This window comes from Python bivittatus, unplaced genomic scaffold, assembly GCF_059951505.1.
Source record: "Python bivittatus isolate LINGU-HERP-01145 unplaced genomic scaffold, Pbiv_v1 ctg000210_np1212, whole genome shotgun sequence".
Taxonomy (NCBI): Eukaryota; Metazoa; Chordata; class Lepidosauria; order Squamata; family Pythonidae; genus Python; species Python bivittatus.
Window position 1 is genome coordinate 3,689,557 of NW_028277053.1, and position 18,457 is coordinate 3,708,013.

The 18,457-nt window shown below is 47.3% G+C and overlaps 2 protein-coding genes across 2 annotated transcripts in view; one reads left to right on the forward strand and one right to left on the reverse strand.

Moving 5' to 3' along the window:
* The window catches only part of MAP2K1 (mitogen-activated protein kinase kinase 1), a 33,134-nt gene extending 23,364 nt beyond the window's left edge, over window positions 1–9,770 (forward strand). Inside the window, exons 6-11 of the mRNA XM_088139208.1 lie at window positions 2,587–2,711; window positions 3,987–4,194; window positions 4,935–4,999; window positions 7,258–7,319; window positions 7,798–7,843; window positions 8,654–9,770. Of these exons, the coding sequence (XP_087995334.1) occupies window positions 2,587–2,711; window positions 3,987–4,194; window positions 4,935–4,999; window positions 7,258–7,319; window positions 7,798–7,843; window positions 8,654–8,767 (620 nt within the window). The 3' untranslated portion in view covers window positions 8,768–9,770. The remainder of the gene's footprint in view (window positions 1–2,586; window positions 2,712–3,986; window positions 4,195–4,934; window positions 5,000–7,257; window positions 7,320–7,797; window positions 7,844–8,653) is intronic.
* A 1,008-nt stretch (window positions 9,771–10,778) lies between these two features.
* On the reverse strand, window positions 10,779–17,724 carry SNAPC5 (small nuclear RNA activating complex polypeptide 5). Its single transcript, XM_088139209.1, has 3 exons — window positions 17,583–17,724; window positions 13,343–13,432; window positions 10,779–11,409 (listed from the first exon to the last, which is right to left on the reverse strand). Exons 1-3 carry the CDS (start codon window positions 17,670–17,672, stop codon window positions 11,314–11,316), a joined length of 276 nt encoding a protein of 91 aa, XP_087995335.1. The 5' UTR covers window positions 17,673–17,724; the 3' UTR covers window positions 10,779–11,313.
* Window positions 17,725–18,457: the final 733 nt, after the last annotated feature.

Genomic DNA, 18,457 nt, shown 5'->3' on the forward strand with positions numbered 1-18,457 from the left:
GAAGACAGGAAATATTTTCCCCATGTGCAGATTGGTGTGGCAAAAAACCCAAGGAACTTAACTGAGTTTAAAACCAAAGCAGCTGCCGGTGACATGCTGCGAATGCGTTTGACTAGGCTTGCACTTGCCAAGCCGGTGGTCGTCTCTGAAGGGCGATGTCCCTGGCCTGGCCTGGCCTGGCCCAGGGGACAATGGTCCTTCTGGCAATTGGCAATCTGGCCCAAAGTGCCTCTTCCCAAGCAGAAGGTCCCACGGCCCGTCCTTGTCCCCATCTCTAGTCTGACCGCCACCGAGGGACGTAGCTTGCTTGGACGTTTACAGCTGCTGTCAGTTTGCAGCTCTGGATGAATTGGACTACAACTCCCATCACGCCCAAGAGGAGCTTAGTGCGTGGAGATGGAGGGAGCGGAGCTCTGGATGTGTTTGGCTGTACCGTGTTGGGGAAAGCCAAAATAGAGAATAGCGTTTAGATGAACCTTGGGAGAATTATATGAATAATTTATATTAAAAGAAGAGTTTACAAAGGCTTAAAAAAAAAAAGCTACAGAAACATAGAAGAAATAGAAAAAGATTGTAAAAGGGTAAAAGAAAAAGTGAAGAATAACAAAAAAAGCAAAAAGACATCTAAAGAAGCGACTTCCGATCTCTTTACGGCAGTCACAAACACAGTAATTGCTGTCTCCACCCTCCCCTATTGCATATCATACTGTAGTTCCCATAAACAAACCTTTTCTATCAATAAATACAGGAATCACCCGTTCATTTTTATCCATTTGCAGCAAAAAATCCACCAAGGGTTTCTAGTCTTTTATAAAAGTAGTTGTAGTACCCTCCTTAATCAAACAGATCAATCTAGCCATTTCTGCAAACTCTGCCATCTTCACAATCCATTCCTCCATTTTTGGTGTTTCTGTAGCCTTCCACCTTTGGGCATATAATAGCCTCACTGCAGTTACGGTATATAAAACCAATCCATGAGCCTTTTCTAGTTGACTCTCCACAAGTCCTAGTAACAAAAGTTCCGGTTTCATCTGAATATTAATTTTTAAACAACTCTGCATCACCGTATGTATTTGTGTTCAACATCTTTCTGCTTCTTTGCAAGTCTACCATGGATGATGAAATGTCTCCTCATGTTTTTCACACATCCAACAATGATTAGAAGTACCTTTATACATCTTAGCCAATTTCTCTGGCGTCATATACCAACGGCACATCCTTTTTAAGAAGTTTTCTTTGAAATTGTAAGACAGTGTGGATTTCAGACCTTTTGACTGTATTCCCATTGATCCGTTTGAGTATCATAACCAAACTTCTTGGCCCATTTTATCATACATTCTTTCACTTCCTCTCCCTCCGTTTCAAATCTCAACAAAAGTTTATACGTTTTAGCAATAACATGTCCATCATCTGTACATGAGTCATTTTCAAATTCCGTTTTATTACATTTTATTCCTGCTTGGGAGAAATCTAGAGATCTGAGTCCCTCAGAAGTCTTGGTTGTGGCCACGTCCAAACTTTGCTACCAATCCTTACTTTTGAATGTGATAACAGGAGGAAAATATCCTGCACGAGCCTAGAGCAGGGTTTCTCAACCTTGGCAACTTGAAGATGGGTGCACTTCAACTCCCAGAATTCAGCTGGCTGGGGAATTCTGGGAGTTGAAGTGCACCCATCTTCAAGTTGCCAAGGTTGAGAAACACTGGCCTAGAGGACAATTGCACAACTCATTCATCTTAATTAAATTGAAATGTAAGAGAAATTAAATCAATGTGATTTTCAGTCTTGGCCCCAATGGCTCTGTTTTGGAATGTGGGTCTAAGCATGAATTTCATCCCCCCACCCCAAGCGTCACATCCCTGATCTGGCAGTTGGATTCTGTGTCAGGTATCTCTAAAACCAGCCTTAAGACACCCTTTAATTTCTTTGCAAAGTTATACCAGGCTGGAGTTCTTTCTGGTTTGTAGTGAAAACACAAAGTACACGAAGTACACAAAGCCCAGCCCTGAGGCTTCTTGGTAGTCTCCCATCGAAAGAGTTTTCTTTTTTTTCCAAGCCAATCAGCTTTTTCCAGATGGAAGGAACTTACTGGGTTTCAGCACCCCAAATCTGTTTACAATAATTTTATGGCTTGCTTTTCTTCCTGTCGTTTAATGTTAATACGTTAATGGCTTTAAATGGCCGTCCCTGCGCAACTAAATGAGTTCCATGCACGTTATCTGCTTTCAGACAAGGTCCCAGAGCAATGCTTCGCACTGCAAAATTCACATCAACAGCATGCTGGATTCAGTCATTGTGAACAGCCGGGAAAGCTACATTTTCCTCTGCTGATTCAGCATAAGGCAATGGTAGATTCAGTGTCTCGTAACTGGCAGCTCATTTTAGTCTTATTTATCCCCCTGTATATATCGATGGACAGCAACCGCTGCTTTTCACTGAATTATTTGAATATTGATCAGCGTCTACAGTAAACAACGCTTGGATTGATCGTAAGATATATCATGCATCAAAAAAGGAATAGTTGTCTCAGAACTAAAATATCTGAAATATTCCCCGCTCTCCTCCCCCGCTTCCTCCTCCCTGCAGATGTGAAGCCCTCCAATATCCTGGTAAACTCGAGAGGAGAAATCAAGCTCTGTGATTTTGGGGTCAGTGGACAGCTGATTGACTCCATGGCCAACTCTTTTGTGGGAACGCGATCTTACATGTCGGTAAGTGCAGGCCATGAAGTAGCTGTTGTTGAATTTAGACGTGATAAAAGCTGATCAGCGTCGTTCAGTCCCTGGTGGAGTCCATTTTCCTTGCCTGGTCAATGCACAAGGGCTTTGCACAGGAGCGTGCAACAGAAGGGCGCCTTGTCATTTCTGCCCAGTGCTGTTCTTTGGTGCACATTATCAGAGATGTTGCAGAGGCTGCCCTTTGGGGGACTGATTTTTTCTTTTGGAGAGTTCAGTTGCATTGAGGGAGGAAGCGTGGGGCTGAAGTCCAAAGCTTCGTGGGCTGATGAGCACATCTGGAGTTGGGACCAGCTGGTGGCTCGCTCACAAAATGATTATTATGGGGAAAGATCTCGCCTTCTCACAAAGTGGCAGCCACGGTAGGCATGGCCAGTCGAAAGAAAACACATGAAGAGGATGCTTCTGCCGCCCTCCCAAATTCCCTTTGGAGGGATAGGGATTGGGCACATTCAAAGCACTAGGTTGCCACCAGCCACCATTTTTCCCCCCTGAACAATCCGTGGGGGTCTCCAGGGGGGCCCAAGGTTCTCAGAAAGAGAGCGCTAAAGGGTCTCCTGGTTTTGCGATAGAGCGGCTTCCCATTGAGAAATTTAAAAAGCTTAATAGGAAATTGCAGTCTGGTGGGTTAGGGAGCAATGGATAGCTAAGAAAAGCAAGAAATGGATCATTGGACAAATCAACCCAGAGTTCTCACTCCAGGCGCAAATGGCCAGGCTCAAATTACCCTACCTTGGACACATTATGGAGAAGTCTATAATGCTGGGAAAGATGGAAGGGAAGGGAAGAAGAGAACAACTAGCAACAAGGGATGATGGCTGCACCTTTAGAAGACTTGAAGGACCAAGTTAGGGACAGATCAACTTGGAGAAGGTCTACTTCTGTGGTTGCCCAGAGTCGACACCAATTTGATGGCACTGAATCCAAGAGAAGTCTTTGTGGGCAGGCTGGTGCTGTGTTACCAGTCTAGATGTTCTGTGCCACGAAGGAACTAATCAAAACTAAAACGTCATGTGGGCCATTCTGCTTGGTATTTATGGAACCCTCAGCGCCACTGCTTATTGTAAGTTTTCAAAGTCTTGAGTCCGCACCATGGCCAAAAAACCAAAAGTTCGAAGAAGTGAAATCCAATTTCAATCATCTGTTTTTCTTCCTCCAGCACCCTTTCCAGGTTGTGACTGGATGGGTTTTTCCTTCTGCACCATACGTTTCTCCACCTTTCAGACTTGTTCTGTCATTGTGTCCACACAGCCAGAAAGACTGCAGGGGACTCACTACTCGGTGCAGTCAGACATCTGGAGCATGGGGCTCTCCCTCGTAGAAATGGCCATTGGCAGGTACCCGATCCCTCCGCCCGATGCAAAGGAGCTGGAGCTCATGTTTGGGTGTCCCGTTGGGGCCGACTATCCTGTCTCAGAGACGTCTCCCCGGCAGAGGACACCAGGCCGACCCATGAGCGGTAAGAGGGCAAGAGCTGGAAAGGCCACCTTGGGGACTGAAAAGGGATCATTCCTTTGAAGAGGGTATCAGTTTGTGAGCATCTGGTTTTTCAGAGACTCGGTGTGAATGTGACTTGGGAAGTGTTGTGGAAGAGGCTGTTTGGGTGGGTGGGCACAGGAGCTTGGGCCATGCCAGGGCACTCAAATCATTGCAGCCTGGGCTGGGGCAGAAGGGTTGGCGTTCAGGTCAGCAGCAGCTTCTGCAGAAGCATCTTCAGAGAAGCAGCCATTTCTTCCCACCTGCTGTGCTGGTTTCCCAAGGTTTTGCTTTCATTCAGGTAGCTCCCTGCATGGTTATAGTGCCAAGAGTTTCTGACAGTCTAGACCAGTATTTTTCAGATTTGGCCGCTTGAAGATGTGTGGATTTCAACTCCCAGAATTCCCCAGCCAGCACGTATGGGCTTCAACTCCCAGAATTCCCCAGCCAGCATGTTGCTGGCTGGGGACTTCTGGGAGTTGAAATTCACACATCTTCAAGTTGCCAAGTTTGAAAAACACTGGTCTAGATTTTGTTTTTAGCAAACGTTCATTGACAAAACTTTTGCTACCTTCATCGGCATTTCTTAAATAAGTTTCAACACATGCCACTAAACCAATTTTGGAGAGAAATGGGTCTCATCAGAAAGGAGAGGATGAAAAGTAAGTTACAAGCCAACATGAAGAGTGAAGTTAACTTTGCAGACGTGTTGTGATTTTTCAGCTTATGGTTCAGACAGCCGACCACCCATGGCCATCTTTGAGCTCCTGGACTACATAGTCAATGAGGTAAGTGGAATGGGGGTCTTCTGCATTTTGGGAAGTGCTTTTGGGTCACGCGAAGCATCTCTGCATCAGGCTGTCGTCATGGATTCCTGCACTGGATAGATGACCTCTGGGGCGCCTCCCGTTCTGCAATCCAGCCTGGCACTCAGAAGCCCCGGGTGCCATTTCAGGGGAATGGCCGGGATGTGCTCCCAGACAGCTTTGCAAGTGGATGAAATCTCACACGAGCTGAGCAGTCTCACCCGCGATCTTAGCAAATCCCATGCAAAAATGCTGAAAACTGGCCAGATCAGACGTCTTCTAGAACAGATTTCTGCTTGGTTGGTGGAAGTGAAGCGGCAGCCACGTGGCTGGTTCTTAAGAGCTCCTCTGGGGTCTTCCCACACCTCCTTCCAGGGTTAAGATTACATAGGGATTCCCAACTGTTTCCTGTGGGCATAAATGGCATGTTCAACACATTTTTTTCACCAGAAGCCCCCTTGTGTTTGTGAGAGCTCAAGAGTGGTCACCGTAACCTGCAAACAATGACTTGAGAGTGCAAACGGTGATTTCTAGATAGAAAAACAAGGCAGACGTACGCTTGCTGGTCTCAAGTGCATCCAAGCCCACTTTTGAAAAAGGAAAAGTTCCAAATGTCTTGCAGACCGCTCTGAAAAATCTTGTATTTGCCATTAGATCGGAAGAGAAATTGACCAACCAGTTCACCCGAGTTTGCTAAACAAAAAAACCGGGAAGACAGAGAACAGATGCCAGGCTGCTGCTGATGAGCAGATGAGCACCAATCCTTTGATCACTTTTCCGAATTTCTTTTCCAAAAGACGCATGAAGCGAGAGGAGAGATCCCATGGTGTGGCCCGTGAGCGAGTGTGCTCTGGGTCTGTCCCTTCAGCTTGGGTTTTGGAAGAGAAATCGCTCTGGGGTGATTGCCTGAATTTTCTTCATAAAGTCGAGGAAGGGAGAGGAGAGGAACGTGAGAGGCTGGGCACCGCTGGTTAGCCCATATTTGTAACGAGAACAAACTGGGCCACTTCAGGGCATCTTTGCCACCTTGTACTTGCACGTGGGCAGCATTTAATAAGTATCTTCTAGAGCAGGGGTGTCTGCAGGGTGTGGTCAAAAAAGTCAAGATGGCAGCTGCAATGGTGCAGTCAAAGCTCTGCCCATTTTTATGTGCGTTGCGGGCATCCCTGTTCAAGAGCCAAGTTCCCTTTTCATAGTTTATGCCTAATTTTCAAGCTTGCAAATCTGCCTGAAGGAGATACCAGTGGTCCTCGCCTAATGACCATTCATTCAGTGACCGTGCAAACTTGCAACAACACTGAACGAGGGGGACTAATGACCGGTCCTCAGAGTTGCGGCGGTGGCAGCATCCCACGGTCGCATGGTCACCATTTGGGACCTTCTTTGCTGGCTTCCAACAAGCAAAGTCAATGGGGAAACCGGCAGGAGGTTGCAAATGGTGCCCACGTGATGTCCTCGCTTAACAACCACAGCCTGGATTGCCAGAATTGCCATCGCTGTCAAGTGATGTCACACTTTATGACTCGTTGCTTAGTGACAGCAATTCTACTCCCAATTGTCGTCGTAAACTGAGGACTACCTGTAGATATGTATGTTCCCCTTTCCTTTGATGGGAATATTTGCAACGTCCCTTCTCCTGCTGCTACTGCCCTCGTGTACAAGGAAGAACACAAAGGTCTAAAGAGTATAACTGCACACTAGCTTTTGCACCCATCTAGACCAGATGTGCAAAAAAGGTATTTTAGGAGCACAGCTAAAAGTGAAGCAGCCTTCCCCAATCTTGCTGAAAGTCTTACTTTTCTAACGAGCATATTATCCGCAAAGCCTGTTTCCATGGCAACACTAAAGCCGGTGCTTGCAGGCTCAAAAGGCAGCTGATGCTGGCATGTAAAAGGAGTTTTAGAACAAGATGGTTTGTCAGCCCCTCTGTGCCAGAACAGATGCAGATTTAACTCTTTTCCCCTCCTGATTTTGCACGTGTCGATAACGCACATCTTTCCCCAAGGCAGAACAACCGCACTGCCTTTGGAACAAGAGTGGTGATGCATCAGGCTGACTTCATTTAGTTCTCGGTTTTCTAACCCTTTCGGAAGCTGCTCGGAGTCTTTGGAAACGGAGCAGCATATAAGTGGAAGTAATAAACAGAAGATTTACGTAATCGTGAATCCCGCAAGCTTCGGCCATTGCGCTGGGTTGCACGATTGCTTCCCTTTTAATCTTGACCCCTTGGTTGCTTTCAGCCCCCTCCAAAGCTGCCAAGCAGAGTCTTCACTCCAGAATTCCAAGATTTTGTGAACAAATGGTGAGTTCTGCTTCCGAACAGTTTCCTTTTTGGGTGAATGAAAATGCGGGGGGGGGGGGGTCTTTTTGAAAAGTCATTTTGGTAACTAAAAAAGGGAGGGTTGTTTTTACCCTTCTTGGCCCCCCTCGCTCGCAACTCAACAGGATGACGATGTTCATTTTGTTGTCCGATGGCCAAGTTTAGTCTTTGAGGCACTGGGACGCACACTCCAACAACGTGGACGGAGCCAGGGCCAAATCTAGAGCTGATGCTATTTCATTGGAATAAAATGGGGTTGCAGAATTACTGACCGTGTATTTAAGCTTCATATTAGGGTATGCCATTCAGAGAAAGCCTTTGCATGGAACCCAGAGCTACAGACCTCCAATTTAACATATAACACAACCACAGTTGGTGTGTGTGTGTGTGTGTGTGTGTGTGTGTGTGTTTTGGGATCTCATGTATCAGCTGTAGATGTATGACTTTTCCTTTTTGACAGCTTGATCAAGAATCCAGCTGAGAGAGCAGATCTAAAGCAGCTTATGGTGAGTGGACCCTCACTGGGTTTTTGAAATATGCACATTACAAGATTCCTGCCCTTGGTATCCGCTGGTTTCATCCAGCATGCTGAAGGGGGTCAGTTGAAGACGGAGCAAGTCCTCTTGCACAACTTCCGCAACTGGGTTTGTTTTAATCCTGATTTGTTTGGGGTGGGCTTAGCACGTTGTGCAAATGCTGCCCGTTTGCCTAGGGCTGAGCATGCGGGTAAGCCTGATAATGGCTTACCCACTAACCAAGTTAAGCACATTGTGTGAACTCAGCTTTGGTGAAGTTCCACATTGCTCTCTCGGGGTGGTTGTGATAGGCAAGAGAACCGCAGCTGCTCTTTGTGAATGGAGGACACATTTCACTACCCTATTTTGGTTCTGGCTAAGTATGTGTAGAGCAGTGTTTCTCAACCTTAGCAACTCTAAGATGGGAGGACTTAGACTCCCAGAATTCCCCAGCCAGCTGTGCTGGCTGGGGAATTCTGGGAGTTGAAGTCCACTCACGTGGGAAAGGAGAAGGCATGAGAAAGAGATTTAAATTTTATTTATTTAATTTGTATGCCACCCATCTCCCCCAGTTTAACCCACCCACCCCCCTTTTTTTGGATATAAGAGAGGGCAGGGGAAACTCCAGCAGGCTTTCACGTTTGTTGTTATACCCTCGAACGATAAAGTAGCATTTCTGGAATCCTTGTTTTATCTGTTTGCTGACCTGGACTCCCCCGGCAGGCTGGTAGCCCCAGTACTCCCTCGGGCCGCGATTAGAACCGTCCCGTGTTTCCGCAACTTGCCTTTTCTCACCTCCAGGTCCACGTTTTCATTAAAAGATCGGAAGCGGAGGAGGTGGACTTTGCGGGCTGGTTGTGCTCCACCATCGGCCTTAACCAGCCCAGCACCCCAACCCACGTTGGCGGACTCTGAGTCTCCCGTCACGGTACAAAGAACCCACCAAGCGCTGCTGCTATGCAACTTTCATTCCATGGGGGAGGCGGACGAGGAGCTGCTCACTCCAGACCCACTGACGTGCACTGGGGGGAGCATGGCACGTGGCACATCGGTGTTCCCAGCCACCTCCCACTGTTTAAAGCCATGCTGTTTCGGTCCCGTTTTCTTTTTTTTCCCCTGTCTACTAAAAGTATTTTGCTGCCCCCACCCCGCTTCCGTGCTGCTCCTTCTCAGCTTGTTGTGCCAAATTCTTTTCCAGGTCAAGCTCCCTTTCACGGCTCTGTGTGAACAGCTGTTGTGTTTGATTATTTCCCTGTTAACTGACCAAATGTGATGCTTTCAGCTGCCAGTATGCAAAGTTGGGGTGAATGGTGGATACCCTCCCATTGTGGGAAACCTTGCTGGACGTATCGCTGTCCCAGCCTTTGCAGAGTTGTTCTGTGACCCTTGTGTAACTTGGTGGTCCTCTTAAGCTTTGCTTAGCCAGCCCAGGACAGAACAGTTAGGGGGTGCCTTGAATGAGACGATCCCCAACATGGATTTCTCGCCACTAAGTTGAGATGGAAGTTATGAAGAACCTTTGGGTCCTGAGCTCTCGGGAAAATGTTGGTGGGCCTCAGCCTGAGTAGGGGGGTCTTTTCGTCCTTCCCTTCCAGGTCAACATAAACACACCTGTTGACACTTTTATTTATTTGCCTTGCTGGATATTTTGGGATTGCTTAATGGCATCCATCTCCTTCATCTGTTAATTTGGTATCTGTCTGTTGAGCATGGATGGTAGAAAACTCTCTGGCAGAATCAAAGCCGTTTCTTTCTCTCTTTCTTTTAAAGGCATCAGAATAATTATTTCCCTTCCAGGACAGCTGAGGTTGGTTATGACAAAATTTGTGCATACTTTGTGTTTGAAAATTATTTTAATCATTTTACTCTTTCAGATGTTGAGCAACTGCATCTTACATGAATAAATGTCACAAAATCACTTCAGAGAGTTGTGGGTTTTTAAAAATTGCTATTAGCTGGTCGGCTTTAAGATGGACTTCATGGCGTTTTTGGGGTGGGGGGAGGAGATAACCTCTAGGCTTATCTCTGCATCTGGCATCCCATGTATGATCTTGGAAAAAGGATCTGCAAACACTCAACAGCCCTTAGATGACTCGCTCATCTTTCTTTCCAGAGGGCCGTCTGTGCACTGTAGCACATGGGGTATCACGATGCTCTATACCCTGATGGATGATGATCGTAAAGCACAGTTCTCTCCCCACTCCCCCCGTAATCCAATCTCCAATCGGACTGTCATACCTACTTCTCTGGTCCTGCGCTAAATTCACTTATGAGTTTGCCTCCAATTAAGAGGAAAGAGTGGCTGAGACTGGGGTGACCGTAAAGGCAAGTAATCAAGAGTGTGACTGACTCTTCCCCCCCACCCAAAAAAACAAGGTTGCTGCTGAGATCGAGTAGCAGAGGTCTCCCCAGTCTTGGTGGGACAGACCTAAAAAGAGACGGGGCTTCAATCATGCAGGCACAGCTGCCATCTTGACTTTTTCAACCCCACCCTTGCAGATGCTCCTGTCAAGTAGGAACCCTTGGCGGCAGCTGCTTCCTCCACTGCAGCAACTCGGAGTATAGGAGGCTAGAGGGAGACGGACACACACACACACAATTAAAGGGGGGTGGTGGTGGTGTGGAGACCAACACCTCTCTCCCTTGGGTGTCTGCCTTTAGATTGCAATTTGCTCCCTTCCATTCCAGATGGGCTGCAGCTGGCTCGCTTCTCACTGAACAGTTGGACTAAGATACTGGATGCAACCCCCAGAAGAGCTGCTAACTCACTGCAGTATCTTGCAAAGTCAAACTTGTTGGGGAAAAATACGTATTCTTCCTACCAGAAACTCTATTTGGGGAGATTTGTAATTCCTGGAGAGACATTTAGCCCAAATAAGGCAAGTATAGTCATTCTGACATCTGTTGGAAAGACTGACATTCCATCTGCCCACTAATGAAATATTTTTAATATTACCCATTGTAAACAAAACGTATTTGTATTCCATACAAGTTTCATAAAACAGGCCAAAACCAACCAGAATAAAGGTGTCTAATATATCACAGCCACATGCAAAGAACTGTAAACGACGTTTTTCATTACTTTTGTGCAATTTATCTCTAGGAGGTTCAGTAAAATCACTGGCACAGAACTGACAACTTTCCAGCCCTTTTCCACCAGGCAGTGGATGTTTCATGGACAGATTATTGCTCCAAAAGCTGCATTTCCCAAATTGCTACTTGTTTTGAAACATACGTCTGCTCTATAAACAACTCACGCTACATACTTAGGCTTCAATACTGTCTTTTTGCAAGCCCCCCTCCCACCCCCGCAATTTATTACCACCTTTGGAAGCTTGCGGGAAGCTGAGTGGCATTTCTGATTGTAGTTTAGTCTCTGTAGCACCACACAAAGTTTAATCGAGCCAAGGGAGGCTTCTGAGTCCGTGATAAAAAACTGGCCTGACAGCAGCATCTGCACACTAGGAATCTGATTCTTCCTCCTCCTCCTCCTCTTCCTCGCTTGCGTGTACTTGCAGCTGCAGTTTAGTCTGATTAATGGCAGTTTCATTGTCCATCTGTTCAAAGCAAAGAAGCAAAAAAACTGGTCACTTCCTGCCAAAAAATATAAATCAGAGGAGTTTCTCCCTGGGGGATAGAGAAACAGCAGATGAGGAACTGCTGGGATTGGCAGGAGTCTATCCAGAGGAGGCCCCATGTTGTGTTCGCACCAGCTTTCATTTTAATTGAAGAGCTTCGAGAAGCTGGCCAGAGATTACCATTAGAGCAAAAATGGAAAAAGCGAGGCCAACTAGTTCCAGTTTGAAATAAGTGCGTTGCGTGCTTTTTAAAAGCCCGCTCTTAATGCTTTTTTTTTAATGCTTATCTACTTATAAGATTCTTATTTCTATTCCCCAGCGGCAGCTGTGGGTAGGACTGAAGATTTTGAACCTTTTTGTAACTTGGGAGATGAATTGGGGGGCCTTAAGAGCACCCATTTTCCGCCATAAACTCCCAATCCTCTAAAAATTGGGCTGTTTCCTACTGGGGATGTTTAAGGGGCAAAGTGAATGCCTTTGCAATGATTGCCTTAAGATGCCCCCACAAAAGTAAAGACTAACATCCACTAATCTGAGCCACAGCTGCTCCTGGAAGAGCACAAGTCACTGGTCAGCCTTTGAGCATGGCAGAAAGATAAGAGTGCAGCACCCAAGGCCGAACAAGAACGCTTGCCCCATCTTTCTGTGCATGCGGGTTTGAGGACCAAAATAAATCTTTGCAAATGCATCAGGGACAGATGGCAGTAGTGGGTGGGGTGATCCTCTGCAACTCAGTAAACCCCCAGCAATGCAAAACACTCCTCATCAGGTCCAATAGGTCATGGGCCTCAGCTAAGTTTATAGGAAATCCATTTTTACCATTAGAACTTCCCTCATCAACGGTGATCCCCTTCATTCCAAAATCACTCTCTACTGCTTCCAGTTAAAGCCTATTTCAAACTTTCATTGGAACTGAGAGCTTCCCCTTCTTCCATCTCCGAGCAGCTGCTCATAAAAACTGGTTTTTCCCTGGCTGGCTTCTGGGGAAGAAACTGCAGGTTCTGCGCAACACCCACCTGGCATAGAGTCGTACCTGGTTCAGACATTCCCCACATGAGCAGGAGCTGATGGTCCTGGCTGTGTTGCACCAAGGGTTAATTCAAACAACACAGTGAATCCTCAACCACAGGGCCTTGGTTCACACAACATGTCTGTCTAAAATGCAGTTGGTAAGTGTGTGACCATGTTCTGTGAACAAAGCTAACAATGAGGCTAGAGAACCTGGGTTTTCTAGAGAAACAGTCATCAACCTTTTTGGACTGCACATCCTTATCAGTAAAAAAAAATGAGCATGTACCCCCAACATATATAAGTTATAAGTTATATACATGTATTAGTGTACCAACATGTTATGTACATTATAAAACATGCCCCCCAAACAAATTTAAAAAGAGTGAAACAAGTATTCTAATATTGTCTTCCTGAACCCCAGTGAATCATGTTGTGCACCCCAGTTTAAAGATCCCTGTGCTGAAGGATGCAAGAATTCTGTCAGGGAAAGATTTCTCAAGTCATCCTTCTCTCTCCTATTGTGGTTGACGCCTCTTCGTCCCTGCAGAGATGTCTGTAAATCATTGCAGTCACACTAGTGGCAATTCACCCCCCAGCATCATCTTTCTGAGTCCAGCATATCTTCCATGAGCATTTTTAAAATATAAAGGGAGTCGCTGCAACCCGAGCCTTTGCTTGGAAATGTGTTCACCTGCTTGGAAAAAAAACAGCTGAGAGAGTGGGGAGCATCTCCCCCAGGCTTTCTGGTAAGTGAGTGACCAGTGGCAACCACGGTGGCCATGACCATGATCACTGGCCAAAGAAAGCTGCAAGGGAGCTTTTTCTCTCTTCATCTGAGCCGCACACTGTCTTGGCAGCCACCAAACAAGAGAGCTACTCAAGCAGAGCAAAAGGGCCTTACATTTACATGCTCCTCCATCACAGCAGCCGAGGGTGTGAACACGGTCCCTTCCCGGGCGTTGATCATGGACCGAAGAGCCAACTCTTCCACCTGGAAACAGAAAGTAACCATCAGTCTTGAAAGAAGGGTTAAGCAACATACTCATGATGGTCAATCCTTCTTTAACATAATCTCATCACTTAAAGTCAGAAAATGTAGTTCGGCAAGCCAACTGCTGTTGATCCTAGCGCTAAGCCAGAACGATCTCTCAGTGAAGAAAAATGGCAATTTCCTCTCTTGCAATATTTCTTCAATACAGCTGTCTAGCAGCATTTATTTGCAGGTGCATGGTTCTTAAAAGCACAACCATGCAGTCTGTTAAATGTAATGTAATAGCAGATTAGGCAGGAGGAACCCAGCAAATACATTTCTCTTACAGCAGGCAGGCAAAGGAGACTTAGAAAATGTTGCTTTGCATTGATATCCCACCAGTTCTCTTAGATTTCAAGGCGGCACGTGTGGGACCCCCCTCTCATTTTATCCCAGCAACAATCCTGTGAGATGGGCTGAGCTGAGAGAATATGACCAATTTAAAGTCAAACCTGGTTGGGTGATGCCTGCAATTTAGACTCTACTTATGTGATGTGAAATATACAGAAATTACAATAAAGAAATGGATATTCTGTTGTAGAAATGCCCTGTTTTCATGGAATATAAAGCCTCAGGGAGATGTGCCCTGCCCCTACACATTTCAAAGACTGCCACGTCAGGAGGACGAGAAACTCAGCTGGGTTTCTTTTAAAAACAGTGTTTTAACTTACGAGGCCCACGTGGAAAGCTGTTTCTAGGTGCCCAAACAATTGTAAGCAGATCGGCAGAAGAGGAAGTGGAACTGAACATGAGACTTAAGCACTAATCCCATCCGGAAAGTGCATTCCTGGGTGTCTATTTATAATACTACCCTTTGTGCATATGGCTGGGTCTTGCTTTCTTATTCATACCATGGTCTTAGCACCTTGCCAACAGCTGGGCGAACACTCTCAAACTCCTGTGGTATTCAAATAAACACTGCAAACACCAGGTCTGGTGGATGGCTGGTTAAGCCCTTTTATGGCTCTGAGCATGGGGAGACACAGCATACAATGTTCAATGTATCAATCTATGGTCGCCAAAATTCAGAAGGGGTTTGATGCACCTTTTCAGACTCGCACAGTTTATTCAAAGGCATAGGCTTTTGTCTTCCTTGTGCCTTTACCGCACCCTCTGCCTCATATCATTTTCTTCCCATATCAGTTTAGCCACACCATGCGCCTGATGGAATGACTTGCAGTTCACCAAAGCGTATGCCTTTTAATAAAATTTGCTCGTCAGAAAAGGCGCTAACACAGCCATTTAAGAGGTACACAATCCAACCCTTCATCAGCAAACCCACTAAGCTGGGTTCACACAAAATGCTATGCCACAAAGGAAATTAAACCAAAATTAACACCATGCGAGTTTAGCATGTTGGGCAATGCATCTGCTAGGTCTTTACTGTCCTGGGCCAACGTGTTGCGTGAACACAGCCTTCATGCATATCAGAGTGGATGTGTTTTTCAGTCTGAAGGTTGCACGTGCTCGATGGTGATATGGGCACCCCATGAACACATACAAAAATATGGCACACGTATCATTCTAGCCATCAGTTTCTTAAAACCTTGTAGCTGGGTTCACAGATCACATTAAACCTACAGCAGCAGAATGCAATGGCTGCATTAGCAGGATGTACGTTGATGCCCAAACAAATAAACCATATTAGAGTTTAGCATGATGGTCTATTTCATACAACATGACAAGCCAAAAGCTGGGATCACACAACATGCTGACATCCGAAGCAATCCCAGTCCAACGTGATTTGCCCAGTCATAGTGGCCCCATTCCACGGTAAAGAGCAGAGTTATTAAACGAAGGCCCACCTCTGTTGCATAGGATCCAGATCCAACTAATTCTGCAGAACAATTCCTACCTGCACTCCTCTGTCTATACCCGTGTTTCTCAATCTCAGCAACTTTAAGATGTGTGGACTTCAACTCCCAGAACTCCCTAGCCAGTATGCTGGCTGGGGAATTCTGAGAGTTGAAGTCCACACATCTTAAAGTTGCTGAGATTGAGAAACACTGGTCTATACCATTGTAATCTGAGTAAGAGCAAAACAAACAGTGACTGGATTTATATCATGCTAACCTACATTTCTTTTAATCCTGCTTTGTTGACTAAGCCACAGGAGGTTGGGTTCATACAGCACATTGAGTCAAAACCAAACAAATCCCACTCTGGTTTAGTGTTGGCTAGGGAATTCTGGGAGTTGAAGTCCAGACATCTTAAGGTTGCTAAGGTTGAGAAACACTGGAGCAGAAGACCCCGAGGTCCCTTCTCAACCATACCCTCTTTCCAACAGAGGTCTTCCAACAGAGGTCTTTGCAAGAGCCAGTTTGGCCTAGGGGTGAAGCCTCCAGGCCAGAAAGCAGGAGACGGTGAGTTCTAGTCCCGTCTGAGGCAGGAAAGCCGTCTGGGTGACTTTGGGCCAGTCCCTCTCTCTCAGCCCAGCCCACCTCACAGGGTGGTTGTTGTGGGGAAAATAGGAGGAGGAAGGAGGACTAGATTTGTTCGCCGTCTTGAGTTATTTATAAAAATAAGAAAGGGAGGATAAAAAAATCTAAAAAAAAAAACCTTCCCCAAAGGCTTTGAAAGGTTGGTTCTTTTCTGCAGCTTGACTCCCTAGCACCTGACACAGTGAGGTATACTGCTCCTGATGAGGAAGGCTTTGAGGGCAAACAAGTATCTGAAGTTGGGCTGGGCTGGGGTTCTGAGGGCAGATCTGCTCCTGCTGTTTGAAACCTTGGATTCCAGCCTGCACCCTTCATGCACCCAGCACTGTATTTATCCAGACAGGCAGCGGCTCCCAGGGGAATCTTCTCTGTCACGGCCCCACCCTCTGGAACAGCATCCTCTCTCCTAGGGTTCCTGAAAGCTCTGAAAACCAGGCTTTGGCCCCAGGCCTGGGGATAATGTATTGCTGCATTTGGGGGGATTTGGTTTCTTTTGTTTGATTAGAGTCTTTTTTAGACTGTTTTAGTCCAGGCAGCCTAAGTGGTTTTAGGTATTATCTGTTTTCATAGGGTGTTTTTTTTTTTTGGTTTTCTACACCGAGTCCATTGGAGTTGGGCGGTTATAATAAATTTAAATAAATTTCTATCTATCAATCAATCAATCTTTTGCCTGGAGATAACCAGGAACCGAATCTAGAGCCTCTCTCAGTGAGGCAAGTGCCAGTGTTTCTCAGGCAGATAATCTGGGAAGCCCCGAATGGCTCAGGGCAGAAGATCTCAAGGGGTGCCTCTGAGCACCCCAACAAGCTGAAGGGAGGTGGACGGCCACAAGGGGCTGGTTTCTGTGGTTACGGCCCCCCGTTTTTGAAATGCCCTCCCTTGGGACAACCTGACCACGTCTCCTTGCAAGCTAGACGAAGCCTTTCCTCTTTTTCGAAGCATTTTCAATCTTCATCGCTACGGCTCAATTCATTTTCTGCTCTCGTTCCTCCAGAGATCTTCAGCGTTATATGGATTAAAAATAACAATTCCACGCTGCCCGCGCAGACTCCTGTTTGAGATGGGCGGCTACAGAAACTGAAGTGATAAATACAGAGTGACAGCAGCACAAGCAAAGCCGAGCATCCACCGAGCAAGGGCTTATTATTGTTGTTAGTGTTATTGTTTCCCATAAACAGGAGAGCAGGCGAGGGCTTGCTTCGGCCTAGGCCGGCGTGTCTCAACCCTTTTTCCCCCAGGACCCTTCCCACTTTTAAAAATGGTGGAGGGCGCAAAAGAGCTTTGTTTGCATTTGCACGGGTTATACTGATCAGTGTTTACTCTGTTAAACGTCTGGATCCGTTTCTCAGCCTCAGCCGCTTTAAGACGCGTGGACTTCAGCTCCCAGAATTCCCCACCAGCTGTGCCCCGCCGGCCTCCGTGCCTGGAGCCTTCCATGTCTGCTGGACTACAGTACCCATTATCCCGCGCCTTGGGTCTTACAGACCTAGAGACGATTGGGAGGGGGGGTCTGCTGGGGCTCCCCCGACCCGCTGAGAGGAGGCTCACCCCCTTCCTCTCCCCGCTCAGGGGCCGTGCCTTTGGGCTGACAGCGCCACGTGCCGCCCCGGCGGGGCGCGACACGCGTGTCGGCGTCCACACGTGCGCAGCGGCCAGGCCCGCTCCCTCCGCACCTTGAGGCGGGTGAGCTGGTCGTGCAGCGCCTCCTTGACCCGCAGCAGCGTCTCCTCCTCCTTGCGGAGCTCCTGCAGGCGGCTCAACATCCTGCTCCCCTCCCCGCCTCGGGGGGCGCGCGCGGTGATGACGTCGCCGGCCCTCTTCCTCGCCGGCGTGAGCAGGGGCGAGCGAAGCGGAAGCCGCCATCTTGCTCCAGGGCGGAAGGGGAGAGGGGAGAGACACGTGCCGGTCCGCGGGGCAGGCCCGAGCGGCCCTCAGCTGCGGGGGGGAGCCGGGGGCGCTCCTGATGCTCCCCCTAAATGGGAGGGGGGCGCAAAGGCCAGCTAGAATGGCAGGGGCGGAAAGGCAGCTGCTCAGGAAAGAGACTAGCAGTGGAGGGGCGCAGCGCCCCCTCCCAAAGAAGCCCCTTTTCTCCCTGTCCGTTATCCTTCAGCCCAGCGCCGTCTTCCTTGAGGGGCCGAGGAGGAAATGCCTGGGTCGTTTTTCCAACGCGGCTTGTTAGCATCCTCGCTTATCCCCAGTACTCGCGTAGCATCACAGCGTGAATGCTTTTCCCCCTGCTCCCCGCACTTCGTCTAATTCAGGATTACAGCTAGACGCCTGGCCCAGCTGAGCCCAGGCGTGCAAAAGCTTAAGCCGCGGATACTAAGCGCTGCGGCACCGATTAAAAGGCGCCCTTTCCCTGTATTCCGACGCAGCCAGTTTTTGGTATAAGGCAGTGTTGTCCATACTTGGCCACTTTAAGATGAGTGGACTTCAACTCCCAGAATTCCCCAGCCAGCATGGCTGGCTGGGGAATTCTGGGAGTTGAAGTCCACTCATCTTACAACACAATACAATACAATACAATACAAATACTTTAATGACCAAG

Bases quoted from the DNA above. Each gene is read 5' to 3' on its own strand.
- SNAPC5 (XM_088139209.1), bottom strand. From the start codon at position 17,672: ATGTTGAGCCGCCTGCAGGAGCTCCGCAAGGAGGAGGAGACGCTGCTG. The intron at 13,433-17,582 runs GTGCGGAGGGAG...TTCTGTTTCCAG, and splicing joins ACCAGCTCACCCGCCTCAAG to GTGGAAGAGTTGGCTCTTCG. The intron at 11,410-13,342 runs GTAAGGCCCTTT...TGCTTTGAACAG, and splicing joins TGATGGAGGAGCATGTAAAT to ATGGACAATGAAACTGCCAT.